Below are 13,853 nucleotides of genomic sequence, written 5' to 3' on the forward strand. Positions count from 1 at the left end.
GTCTACTTGCAAGGAAATTTTTTTGAACGGCCAATAGAACCGAGCATAGGCTGCCACTGGCCAGAGGGAAGTAAGGGGAAGGACTGTTTCTCTACTCCCCACTTCACCCTTCAGAGAAATTCTTTTGATCTGGCAACTACAGTTTATCTTAATCTACGTTAAAATGTAACCAGCCATCCTTAGAAGTATTGTAAAGGGTGCCTTGTACATTTGACAGCAAAAAATTTGTGGACCACTGTAGACAAAATGGCAGAAAATTTGGACCATTTGGTACCAGCAGCAGAAAAACTGGACCAAGGTATGACATCAGGCAGAGAAAGCACGTTGTTGATTCGGAAAATGAATGATAGCCAATATCCCCTCTATAATCACCTATGCCCTGTGTGCTGAAGATTGCTTATTTGACTGATTGACAGAGTGTAATTCATATCTTCTGATGGCTACGAGACAGATTATGTACAGTTTTTGACGTAAAACTTGGCTGCCACAGAAACTAAGTTCGAGTCACTCACTTATAGTGTCAATGAAATTACCTAACCCTCAAAGTAAGTACCAAGTGCATGAACTGGCAACAATAGACGAAGTGTTTTTTCCCACTTGAGCTGTTATAATATGCTGGTCTTGTGGTAAATATTGTGCACTGAAGATGACAAGTCACAGGTTCCAGTTCACTCTTTCCATTATTTAGACTATGGAGTACCATACCGAAAGTAGTGAGGAAACTGATAGTGGAGAAGTTTTATTAAGAGTTCCATATTGATCTTCAATCTGGCTACACGTAGCTCTGTCACTGGAAAGGTAAAAAGCTGATCTCCACCAAGACTGGAACCAGAGGTAATGCAGGCTTCGCTTTAAAGAAAAACATCGTTACCACAGAGCTAGTGAACAACTGTGTTATTCATCTTTCCCTCATTGTCATAGTGGTGTCCAAGACGGACAATTCACATTATAAGAGACGAGATTAGAAGTATTGTCTTCGAGGCAAAAGCTTCCTGGACTCAGGATCATAATTTTGATAACTCAGTGTCACACCTTAAGTGAGAATTGCTCAGAGTATTTAATGGAAATGACAATAAAATGTCAAGTGAATTTAGCATGATAATTCTGTGTCATCCAGGAAGTGTCATGACAATCACAGAGTTGCCAAACATATGCTGCAATGTTGCCAATGATAGTAGAGGCAGAGCTGGCTGCGGTGGATGAGCGGTTCTAGGTGCTTCAATCCGGAACTGCGCAACTGCTACGGTCGCAGGTTCCCATCCTGCCTCGGGCATGGATGTGTGTGATGTCCTTAGGTTAGTTAGGTTTAAGTAGTTCTAAGTTCTAGGGGACTGATGACCTCTGATGTTAAGTCCCGTAGTGCTGAGAGCCATTTGAACCATTTGAACTAGAGGCAGGAAGGATGTTTCCACAACCGATTTGTTTCCTGAGCAGGCTTGGAACTGAAGCACACTGCTTAAGTCCCTGAGACACATCTGCTGCGTTGACTGAAGGTCGAAATACCAAAAATATAAACAGTGACTCTTAATCCCATTTCTGTAACTAGGCATAGGCTAGAGCGTAGTTATCAACAGTACTCAGATGCACCAACTAAATGCTGAAAATCGTACACCAGTAGCTGCCACAATTATTTTTATTTTCATTTTTTACATGTTCCATAAAGGGGAAGACTCATTCACCAGACACAATTCATTTTTGTGGAACATCTGCAGTAGTTATAGTGTAAACATTATGTGCTAGTAACATATCTTTTCATCATTATAGACCTAATACGGGTTTTACTTAAGAATGCTGTCATTAGTACCATACCCAAAATAGTGGAACACAACATCCACAAGAAATTCATTCATAAGATACAAATAACATAAAGCCTTTAACCAATAAAATGTGAACTGTGCAAACAAACAGTGAGCAAGATTGAAAAAGCCTACTGAAAAGGCATAAAGAAATGAAAGTAAGAAATGTAAACAGGAACACAATATGCTGAGAATAATGTTTTCAGTATGTCATTTTTAACTAAAACTGTCATACAGTTACAATAATCACAAGACACACATCAGTGGTTAGTGAACTTATCGCTAATATGGCCCAAATCATCATCAAATAACTTTCAGAAGCAATTAATTTTGTTTCACTGCTGAAATATTTACTTTATTCTTGTCCAATATCATTGAAATCTGTTGCTCCACCATTATTTTGATTTATTAATATGTTTTTCAAGTTTGTCCATGGTGATGTCAGCTGTGAAATGACTAGTTTCCATGTCTACTTGTCGGTCTGGTTTTGCTCTATTTGTATGACTCTAAATTTTTCAGTTAAATACGATTATGAGCAATAATATCTGAAGAAAACTAAATGTGCTCAAAAGCTATGTGCTGCCTTTTTGATTGGTTTGGGACATGTCAAACACCTCAAGGGTTGGAATTTAGCTACCAGTGGTAAGCAATATCTTTAATGTGTCTACGGAAAGGTGAATAATTAGCACATGATTGGTCTGTGTTGTGTAAGAGGTACAGAAATGTAGATGCTCTTCACACACTGCTGGGCAATTCTTTCACTGACAGAAATTAAGTGTGGGTTATAATCTGGCTCACAGTGACTGAATGTACAGACTTTTTGCAGTTTGGCATAATGAGTTAATACCATCTGGATAGGGTCTACACATTCCAGCACCCAATGCCAATCTGTACAATTCCATTCATACTCCCTAATTTTGCTGCAAGGTGCTGGGCAGAAATACTACTCCAATGTTCAACTTTTTCATCATTGTTATTGTGAATCTATCAACCAGTGAATTAAGAACAAACTTTACCTGCTGCGAAGTTTTGCATTGAAGATGTTCCCCATTATCAATTAGTTGAACATCTTATTGCTGTTTTGGTTTCCCCCTGTCATAAGCATACTGCAAATTGAGTAGCTCTTTCATCACGCCCTACTTTTTATGCATAAAGAATCTGGAGGGATTGTTTTTTAATTATTAGGGGTAGAGGTTACTTCCATTCTTTCAATTATTATAGACTGAATGACAGTTCTAGTTTAGAAGGGCAGATTAAAGACTCTACTGTCAGCACATTGTGTACCTTTTTAAATCCCCCCCCCCCTCCCCCCCCTCCCCTCCCCCCTTCCTGTTATACCTTTGCAGTAGGCTTCCTCAGTCGTGCACATTGTTTCTTTTCACAGTTCACACTTTGTTGATTTAAGGCTTTATATTATTTGTAGCTAACGAATTTATCTGTGAATGTTTGTGTTTTGCAGTCAGTGCTGTGTTGTTGTTTTTCATTTGTGTTCCTCTGTTTTGGGTGCAGTGCTAATGACAGCATTCTTGAGAAAAACCTGTATTATGTCTATAATGGTCAAAAGATTGTTACCTAAACAAAATGTTTACCTTTAAACTACTGCAGATGCTTCAAAAAGTGAATCGTGTCCAGCACATAAGCTTTTATATTTACAGTCCACATAAAGAAGGAAAACAGAAATAATTCTGACAGGTATTGATGTATGATTTTTGGCTTGCAGTCTGTGTATTTGAATACTAACGGTAACTAGGCTCTAGTTGTTAAGCCTAGTTACAGAAATGGGAGTAAAAGTCATTGTCTTTTACGCTTCGTATTTTGGCCCTCAGTCAACTCAGTGGTTGTGTCTTAGACACACAAGCTGTGCTTCTCACTTCCGAGCCAGCTCAGGAAATGCATTGGCTGTGGAAATGTATTCTTCTTGCCACTAGTACAATTAACAACATTATGGAATATGTCTGGCATTCTTCAGTCATCAAGTTACTTCCTGGAATAGCACAGAATTATTGTGCTAAATTCACTTGGTATTTTGTTGTCATTTTCATTAAAGAATTTGAGTGATGTTATCAAAATTATGATTTTGAGTCCAGGAAGGTTGTTCTACATGGAAGATACAATTAATCTCGTCTGCTACATTGTGAATTATCTATCTTAGCCATCACTGTGATGATGAGAGAGTAGTAAATACAGTGGTTGCTCACTAGCTCAGTGGTAATGTGGCCACCATCAGATCCAAAGGCTGCATTAGGTCTCTATTCCAGTCTGGCCAGAACACTGGTATATTATGTTTTTTTTTTTCTTTCCTTCTCTGTAACCGAACTGCAAACAGCCAGTAGAAAATTTTCAAGGAAATCTTAAGAAAACCTCTACATTGCAGTTGTCTCATAACCCTTGTTCAGTACCCCATAGATCTAAAGTTTAAATACTTATGAAATTGCTGCACTATGCACTTGTAAATACCAACAGTTTTTGTTTCAGCTAACAAATTTTTAATTTTTTTAATACACAATTTGATTTCTTACTCAGAGGCACTGAATAATTTGTTAAATATAAAGATGACTTAATTTCATCTGTAGCAGACTAGAGGAGGCAATTAACAAGATTTTCAGACAATCACCCAATCCTGAACCCCACAACTTGTGAAGAGCATGTAAATTATGTCCCTAGATTTAATCTAATGTTTTGTTTTATGAATATCATTCTTTGTTTTACAGAGAGATGTAAAAGAAATGCGTAACACTGACACTGAAATTAGTGATAGACAAATGAAATCAAACTTCCTGGCAGATTAAAACTGTGTGCCGGACTGAGACTTGAACTTTGGTCCTTTGTCTTTCGCGGTCAAGTGCTCTGCTATCTAAGCTACCCTTTACCTTACACGAGCAAGTGCTCTGCTATCTAAGCTACCCAAGCATGGCGCACAACCCATCCTCACAGCTTCAGTTCTGCCAGTACCTCATCTCCTACCTTCCAAACCTTACAGAAGCTCTTCTGCGAACCTTACAGAATTAGCACTCCTGGAAGAAAGGGCATTGCTGAGACATGGTTTAGCCACAGCCTAGGGGATGTTTCCATAATGAGATTTTCACTCTTTAGCGGAGAGTGCACTGATATGAAACTTCCTGGCAGATCAAAACTGTGTGCTCGATTGAGACTTGAACTCAGGACCTTTGCCTTTCGCACAACTCGCAACCTGTTCTCACAGCTTCAGTTCTGCCAGTACCTTGTCTCCTACCTTCCAAACTTCACAGAAACTCTTCTGTAAACCTTGCAGAACTAACACTCCTGGAAGAAAGGATATTGCGGAGACAGATCAAGAAGTTTCATGTCAGCGCACACTTCACTGCAGAGTGAAAATCTCATTCTGGAAACATCCCCTAGGCTGTGGCTAAGCCATGTCTCCACAGTGTCCTTTCTTGCAGGAGTGCTAGTTCCACGAGGTCCGCAGAAGAGCTTCTGTGAAGTTTGGAATGTTGGAGATGAGGTACTGGCAGAACTGAAGCTGTGAGGACGGGTCATGAGTCATGCTTGGGTAGCCCAGATGATAGAGCACTTGCCTGCAAAAGGCAAAGGTCCCGAGTTTGAGTCACAGTCTGGTACACAGTTTTAATCTGTCAGGAAGTTTCATATCAGCGCACACACTGCTGCGGAGTGAAAATCTCTTTCTGGAAATGAAGTCACTTGATTTCAGCCCTTTACAGCATGTCCAAAACCAGTCAGAAGAGATGGGAGGCTATTGTAAATGTAGAATAACGCCTTCAAATTATCCCCCGGGAACATCAAACTGTCTCTTTCTCTTGATACTATTACACATCAACTTTTGCTTAACTGAAAAACTGAGGGTCACATATTTATAACATAACAAAATGCCAAATGGATATCATGTATTGTGTGTGTGGGGGTGGGGGGTGGGGGGGGGGGGGGGGGGGGTGCCGCCCAAGGGCGAGTAAGAAAAGCCTGTCTGTCCAACCTCCTGTTGCAGAAGATGAAACTGAGATGGAAGTTATTTGTTTGAATTTGGTTCGCGGCATTTTCTTAGAATATTTGTTTTGTCTCTTTGCATATTTAGTGAATGATAATAGTAATGATAAAACCCAGTGAATGAATGTTTGGTCTAATTGTCAAATACCCATATTGAGAATATGAACCATTGTCACACATGTGTTTCCGACATTGAATTCTTAAACAAAAGAAGAATGACTCCTGTGTACTGGAAATAGCCACAATAAACATATATGTAATGTGTGTGAGGATGTTGTTGGTTTAGCCTGAGTACCATGTGTTCATGGGGTCTGGAGATCAAATCTAGGAATAGGCCCTGCGTATACTGAGATTCTTACTTTCATGTGGAGTTATATTTAATCCACAGTTCGTGATATGAAGGCAATTTCCATTTCCTCCGTAACCCTTCAGGTGAATTTGTTTAGCCTTTGGCAGTAAACGTTATTGCTGCTTAATGACTGTTGTGTGAATCTAGAATACTTAAAAATGCATAAACTTGCAAGAAATGTGACAATGTATGTGGTAAATCACTTTGTCTGCCCACCACAGGTGTCGGCTTATTCTGATGTGACTTCAGATAGCCAAGCAATAGAGAACAGACTGTGCGATCAAAGAAAATTGCTTTAAACATCTTCAATAAGTGATACAAACACAACCCTATGCCTGACAAAGTGATAATCCTCTTCGACAACATCTCATTTACGGCCATCCATCCACCATCACCACCACAAGCATATTACTCTTAACTGGAGGTCACCAGTTTGAGTTGAACGCAGAGCATGAGAGATGACATCCAGTGTTTTATTTGTGTGTCTGTGTGTATTTGTTACACTTGTTACGTGCAGTTAATATTCTTCTGCTGTTTAGAGGTCTCTCCTGACTTCTCCTGATTTACTGTGTCCGTGCGAACGTTGTTACAGTGGTCCACCATGTGATAGTAGCTCATCTCACGATCTTCTTCCTCGTCTTCCCCTTTTTTATCCTTTGAGGTGCAGTTAGTCTGTTAATGTGTTTATAACTAATCCCAGGAACATCCACATGATATACCGTGCTCCAGAATTCAAGTCAAACGCTTAAACTGTGTATGATGAAAACTAGAGTAATAATATAAACTCCATGAAGAAATTGGGGACTTCATCATAGCAGTGGTAGAATTTCACAGCTTTGACATCATTCTAGATGGTACCCATGCATGTTAGTAATAGGCATGGAAAGTGAAATAATAGTTTGGCACATTTGATGGATGAGATTAGCAGGTGTTAATAATAAATTTTGATACATTTTACTTAACTAGACCATATTTTTACTGCTTTAATCATTTACCCTAATTTTTGGTTTGTATTTAGTGAAATATACTGAATATGAAAACACATTAATTGTAACCACGTCATAACTCAAGGTACAAACATTTAACTCTGCTACAAAGTCTTTCATTGTAGGCGTAATTTATTTCTAGAAGTCCATAAGAGACTTCATTTCTTACAGTTACTATTTTCTGGCAACTAAGTGATTCAGCAAGACAGTGTTACTAAATTGATAATATTGCCCGTTCATTACGCATTTAATAGCTGTTTGTAGGTCCAAAAGCACTCATTATACCTTTATGAGTTCACTGTTGGTTGGAGAAGGCCATCGTTAATTTATAGGAAAATTGTAATCACTGCTTCTAAACACTTACAGATAATAACTATTAGGTGTAGCTGTACAAATTTATAACATTTCTTATGCTGAACTGGTAATGATTTTGATTTTTGATTCTTTGTTTTAAGAATCACTATCAAAAATTTCTTTTGTGGTTGAATCCTTACTCTGACATAAGACTCCATATCTATTGCTACTTTCTGAAGAAGAAACGTATTTGAATTACAGCACTGCTGATATTCACTAAGGTCAGGTATTTCGTTACTCTTATGTCTGATTGCATAATTGGGCTAAACAAACTCCACAATTTTGCCATCCTTTACTTTCTAGTGAATTCGTTCATGGAAACTATAAAATAAATGAGGACATCGAGATCTGAACACTGCATTTTGTATTTTCACCCCAAGAAATTGATGCAAGTCATTTCCTTGAACTAAGATTCCGTAAATCTCATCAAAGGTGATTTTGTGGCTTTATTCCTCATTCCAAAATGTACAAAGTTAGAATATCAGCTTGCAAAAGGCTAGAATAGTTAGTTTTAGGGGAAAAAAGTGTAGGTGTAATGAGACTTTCATTCTTATTTATCTCCAATCACACTGTTAAGCTTGAATGGTAGACAGTGAGCCCTTATAAACACACTTGTAAAAGTTTTATAGCCTTTTTGGCTCATACATGTTTGTATCCAGTTGTTGTCGCAGTGATCCCGTCAGGTCCATAACTGTCTCGCAACCACTAGAAGTTCTGGAGCACCCTCTGACAGTTAGCTAAATCCATAGCACACATTGCATAGGGGATTCCAAAGTGAGCATGAGATATCTCGCATTTCCCATATCAGTGACTTTCTTCCTCTGTCTGGTGACACACAGCAGACCAACCAGTTTTTCTGCTGCTATTGCCATATGGTCCAAATTTTCTGACATTTTGAGTACAGTGGTCCAATTATTTTGCTGTCAATTGTATACATGCTATTTACTGTCGTTACTGTTCCATTCATGTCTTTTGCACATGGTTGACAATTGTCTGTACTTCTGCATAAGCTGTAATGTTTCCTATTGTGAGATATTTGTGTAGAGAAAGGTATGAGAGGGAAACAAAACATTTTTATAATATCCAGCAAAGACAAGTTAGCAGAGATCCTTACATGTAACTTTGTAGTTAGTATTGGAAAAATTATTGCACTGTAATATTTCCCTTTTCAGCTAAACATTTCTAAGTTCTCCAGTCAGTCAAACTTTATTGAGGCTCTTATTGTTCTGATTAGCCACACCATGTGTCTTAGGGGTAACTCAGTGATACCATACTAAGAAAGTTCATGGTGTTATTATTTATTTGCTAACTTAAATTTCACTGAATCTGTTGAGAGTCACATGTCAGTTGATTCACAAGGTATATATTTTCTGAAGATCTTCCTGATTTCACAGGGGAACAATACTATGAATGGTGGCATCATCTTTGAAAAATCTTAATTAGCTAATGACATTGTCTAGCAATTTCTGTGCATACAGAGTGTATCATAAATACGTTTGCAAACTTTGCACACAAATTCTCCTTGCCAAAATACCAAGAAAAGTCTGAAAATCCTTCATTTTTGTATTGTTAATGTAAGTATATGTTAAGTGCATTTCAAGGAAAAATCCAGCAATCTTGTTCAATAATCAAGTCATAATATTGGTACAAGTAAGTCTGCTGATACACTCAGTGTATTTTTGATGGCAATGTGTTGTTGCTGTGATATTTTGACATTTGGTACATTCGTTGCTAATCTGGCTTGAATAGTTCACTTGCGTAGTTGTATTGAATTATTTAATAAGTTTTCATTCAAACTGTAGCAGGATATTTATTTTGTGAGATGAGATATGTGATTATTATGTACAGCTATGCAAATGGTAATGAGTGTGAGGCTACACTGCTGCATCAAAATGGGTTTCCAGGCAGAAGGAAGCCAAATTATCCAACTTTTACTAGTTTTTATTGTCTTATTACTGAAACAGTTTCTTTAATACCCCAAACTGTGGATCGAGATAAACCATGAATCAATCACATGACTGACCAAAAAGAACGTTTCTGTAGGCTGACACAGTAGATCCACGCATCAGTGCATAACACATAGCTGCAGCATGTGATAAATATTATGTCACCATACAGGCAATTGATGTATCCATATTGTGGGGACTGGAATAATAGGCCCCTGTGTTCTCCAGGCATGTCTTTCAGGTGCTATCTACAAGGACTTTATTCATAACTGCCTTCCTTATTTTTGCCCCTGCTCACAAAAGCAAGTACTTTTTTTTTTTTTTTTTTTTTTTTTTTTTTTTTTTTTTTTTTTTTTTTTTTTGTCTGATGTAGCGCCACTACATTATAGTCATGTTGTTTGATACACAATGGATTATATGACAAATGGACACATTGTGGAGGTCCAGTTCCACTGACTGCATTTCTTTGGATTCTTGTTTCTGGCCCCCTCTCCCCCTAAAACACTTGGTTTTTATAGCAGACATTCCGAATGCAGAAACGTTTTATCAGTGTGCCATGAGAGCTTGCAGAACCATTTGACACTTTCCGGGGGTATTTGAAGGGTGGGATAGTTAATTAATGAATGCACATGTGTATAGAAGAAAGTGGAGGAGATTTGTTGTGATTTGAGAACTTTGTAAATTATTATTTTGTTATTAACTAAAATAATTAGGCACTTTTAGATATATTTGTTTATGCGGATTTTTCCCATGTCTGGGTATGAGGGCTACATCCCAAACGTTGTAAAAATATTTCTGACGTTCTGTAAATTACATCAGTTGCAAGGGTGCTTTGAAATTTCCCTTAGGCATGGCCATTATTCCATCACACTGATGATTATTCATCTAAAAGTGCGTACTGTGTTTTACCTGACAATAAATCTTTTGACTCAGTCACATGTCTAATAGCAGACCTATAAGTGTGTCTTATTAATTAATTATTAGTGTCAAGAAACTTGGCATATACTTGTCAGCCACTATTTGTAGTTTTTGGACTGCATAAATGAAGATGGAGTGTAACTTTCACACTATCTTCGGTGTAATAATCCAGTCCAATTTTGTTTGGTCACAGTTCTTGTACCATTATTTTTATCATTCGTCTGTATCTTAATTTCATTTCCATAATCTTATTACAGAATACTGCTACTCTATAATGCAAATATTTGTGTACTTACATTTACCATTTTTAATATTGTGAGAACTGTATACATGTACATGTATCATCGTACTGTAGCATAACAAAGTTACATACATACTTTTTCAGCATTCATTACTGTTTTTGTAGTTCATCGTAATTTCACTGTGTAAATGCCACTTTGGATAGTAATTACTTTTCATCAATGTTATATTGTATAAATAATGTATGCTTTCCTTTTAAATGCAAAATTAAAATAATTTTCAGCTCCAAGCTATCAACCAGCTTCGAAATGATATAATAAAATCCCTTTCATTGTATTATTATACATTTGTGGATCTGCTGGACTTCAGAGATAATGTTTGTGATTTGTTGACAACGATGGATGCGTGCCAGGTGCACCTTGATATTGTAAGTATATGCTCATTAAAAATATTAAAGCTACTTATAAAAAGATATTTTATAACTGAAATTCGAATTATTTTACAGACTCTGAACTTTGAGCTGACACGTGCATACCTGGAACTAGTTGTTACGTACGTGACGTTAATGGTGCTCTTGTCAAGAGTGGAAGACAGAAGAGCTGTTCTTGGATTGTTTAATGCTGCCCATGAAATGCTTCACCAGCAAAGGTTGATTTATTGTTTTTACACTTCTCAAGTAATTTTCTGCAGTACAAACAGACATTTTGATGACTTTCTCTGTGAAATGAAATTTCCTATTTGTTTTCCATACTACATTGATTAAAGTGCTACAAGAATCAGCCAGTGTACAATAACATCATTTTTTAGTATTTGAAATCCCAGGACATCTCGAAAGTCATTGAGAGATGTTGGTTGTAAGATACTGTACATGAAGATTCTGTTATGTTCGACTGCATTATGGCAATGTTGGGTATTAAGACAGTGCTGAAAAGGTGAACACTTACCAAACCTTAACCACACAGCATGACTGAGCTCTGTGCTAATTGTGGTATTGTTTCTTAATTCAGAAAAATTCACACTCCAACAGAATTTTGATCAAAAGATGAAATCCTGGTACAACAAACAGAACAACGAGAATATACTAGCCAGAATAATCTCACTATGAATTAAGTGTAAAGCTACAGTTGATTGGACAGGCAGACAAAATTACTTAGGACATTCACGCTTTACAAATGCAAATAGTGACCTATACTGTGTTTGGAGCCACAAGTCTCTTCTCTGGGAGAAGAAGGTAGAAATATCTTATCCATATTTTTCTCCAGTTTTCCATTCTTCTAACACATTCTCCTTAGTATCCAAAGAAGGAACTCCCTACTATGTAAATTAGAGGTTCAGTGTTGTCATATGAGTGCTACTCTTGTAAGGAACAGAAGTTTTAAAAGATGGATGACTTCCGTCATTTTAAATGTTGACCATGATTTCTTGTTTTCATTTAGACTTTCATGCGAAACTTTCATGGTATAATGATACCACTCACTGATTTTTGCAGTTTGAAAGTGTTTGCATATTATTTGTATATTGTCAAATGCATAAAGTGTTCAAAATATTTGAGAGGGCAAACCACCTTCAAAGTGAAATGAGGAGGGTAGTGAAGAAAGAGACATATGAAGAAGTGTTTACTGTCAGGTTACTTGTAGAATATGATGATGAGGTAAAAATCGCAAAAAAATACATATTAATTTGCAGCCAGACACAATTAAAAGACACTAATGCAAAGCTTTTGGCCACAGCCTTCATCAGCAATTTTTTTTTTTTTGCTGGTGAAGGTCAAAGGCTTTGTGTAAGTGTCTTTTAATCGTGCCTGTCTGCAACTTAACATGTCTTTTTTATGATAAGTAGCAATTTATCTTTTCCTACATAGTTGATACCCTATTTGGAGTTTCTGCTATTTCAAAAAGTACATATTTCAGTTGAAATTAATCAACTATTAAAATTTCACATACTTGCTAATACAAAGAGTTTTTGATATAATGATACTGGTAAAATTAAATAAGTGCAGTGTGTACTTACAGAAATGAAAGCTGAAATAGTGGTAACTGGTCTCTTAATCTGTGAGTGACCTCTTAACCAGAAAGAAAAAACTTCACATATCATTGTGTATAGTGTTAGATTGTGCACAAGTGTATTTATTTTAAGTGTGTTTATTTTAAGAACTGAATAGTGTGTATGTTACTTAATGATGCTTGTGTTAATAGACTTTTTGCTTTACCAAGTAGCTCAGTCCAGTCATATAAGTTGCTCCAGATTAGTCAGTTATTAGGCTTCTGTTTGGTTGTAATTCATAAACATACCGATACATGGTAAATCAATAGTTTGTTCCCTGCAGCTCTTCCGAATTCAGTCAGTGCTAACCATTTTAGGATTATCCTGAGAAAGTGTGCTAAGAGATTTATCTTACATGTGGCATTGGAAATCGTGTTCACTCCATAATTGCGTTCACAGCTAAATCAAAAAGAGAATACCTGATGGTGAACCACATGTAAGATCCACAATGGGAGGGGAAAGGCTAAGAGAGATGTAATTTTATTTTATGTTCTGTCAGCATTTGCATTTTGTCTTAAGTGTATGAATTTTATGGAGAGTGAAATGTTGTGTATTCGCTTAATATAATTTTTCTTAATATCTTTTATTTTATCAACAGTGATGCCAGTTTTCCTCGTCTAGGGCAAATGATAATGGACTACGATCCACCTATTAAGAAACTTTCTGAAGAATTTGTGCCTCATTCAAAACTGCTTTGCAGTGCTCTTATGTCGCTGTCGGCAGTTTATATGAATCGAAATGTGACTGCAGAGAAGTGGAGGTTAGTAACTTTGTATGAAAAGAGCTAACTCTTTTTCTAACACATCTTGCAATTTATTCAGTTTTACAGGAATTGGGTCTGGCACCGCTTAAATTCCTTTGTTTCTTTGTGTTTCTTACTACTTCTCATTTTTTTAACTTCAAAAGTCTGTGTAACAGTAATATCTATTTTCACTGCAAATGTACTGAACAGATGCACAAATTTTGATTACTTTTTGTTTAGCTGAAGCATTTTTTATGAGTTGTGGCTTCAGTTCTCTACGTGTGAGTGTGAATTGTGCATGCAGATTGGATAAAGATTACTCACAGTTTTCATTAATGGATGGTACATTAGTTTCGTTTCAACAGTAGAAATTTTTACATTGTATTAATTTGTGTTATGCCTATTGTGTTTCTGATTATTGCTGTCTTTGTATTGTCACATTAGAAAATAAGTATTTTCTTGCTCATTACAATTGATCAGTACCATCACTGTCACTGTTTC

The 13,853-nt window shown here is 36.8% G+C and overlaps 1 protein-coding gene across 4 annotated transcripts in view; it reads left to right on the top strand.

Moving 5' to 3' along the window:
• LOC126470063 (membrane-associated protein Hem) overlaps nucleotides 1-13,853 on the top strand; it is a 183,178-nt gene that overhangs the window by 12,993 nt on the left and 156,332 nt on the right. For all 4 annotated transcript variants that reach the window (XM_050097565.1, XM_050097567.1, XM_050097566.1 and 1 more), the window contains exons 3-5: nucleotides 10,851-10,994; nucleotides 11,073-11,215; nucleotides 13,209-13,370. In XM_050097565.1, the coding sequence (XP_049953522.1) occupies nucleotides 10,851-10,994; nucleotides 11,073-11,215; nucleotides 13,209-13,370 (449 nt within the window). The remainder of the gene's footprint in view (nucleotides 1-10,850; nucleotides 10,995-11,072; nucleotides 11,216-13,208; nucleotides 13,371-13,853) is intronic.

This window comes from Schistocerca serialis, chromosome 3, assembly GCF_023864345.2.
Source record: "Schistocerca serialis cubense isolate TAMUIC-IGC-003099 chromosome 3, iqSchSeri2.2, whole genome shotgun sequence".
Lineage (NCBI taxonomy): Eukaryota > Metazoa > Arthropoda > Insecta > Orthoptera > Acrididae > Schistocerca > Schistocerca serialis.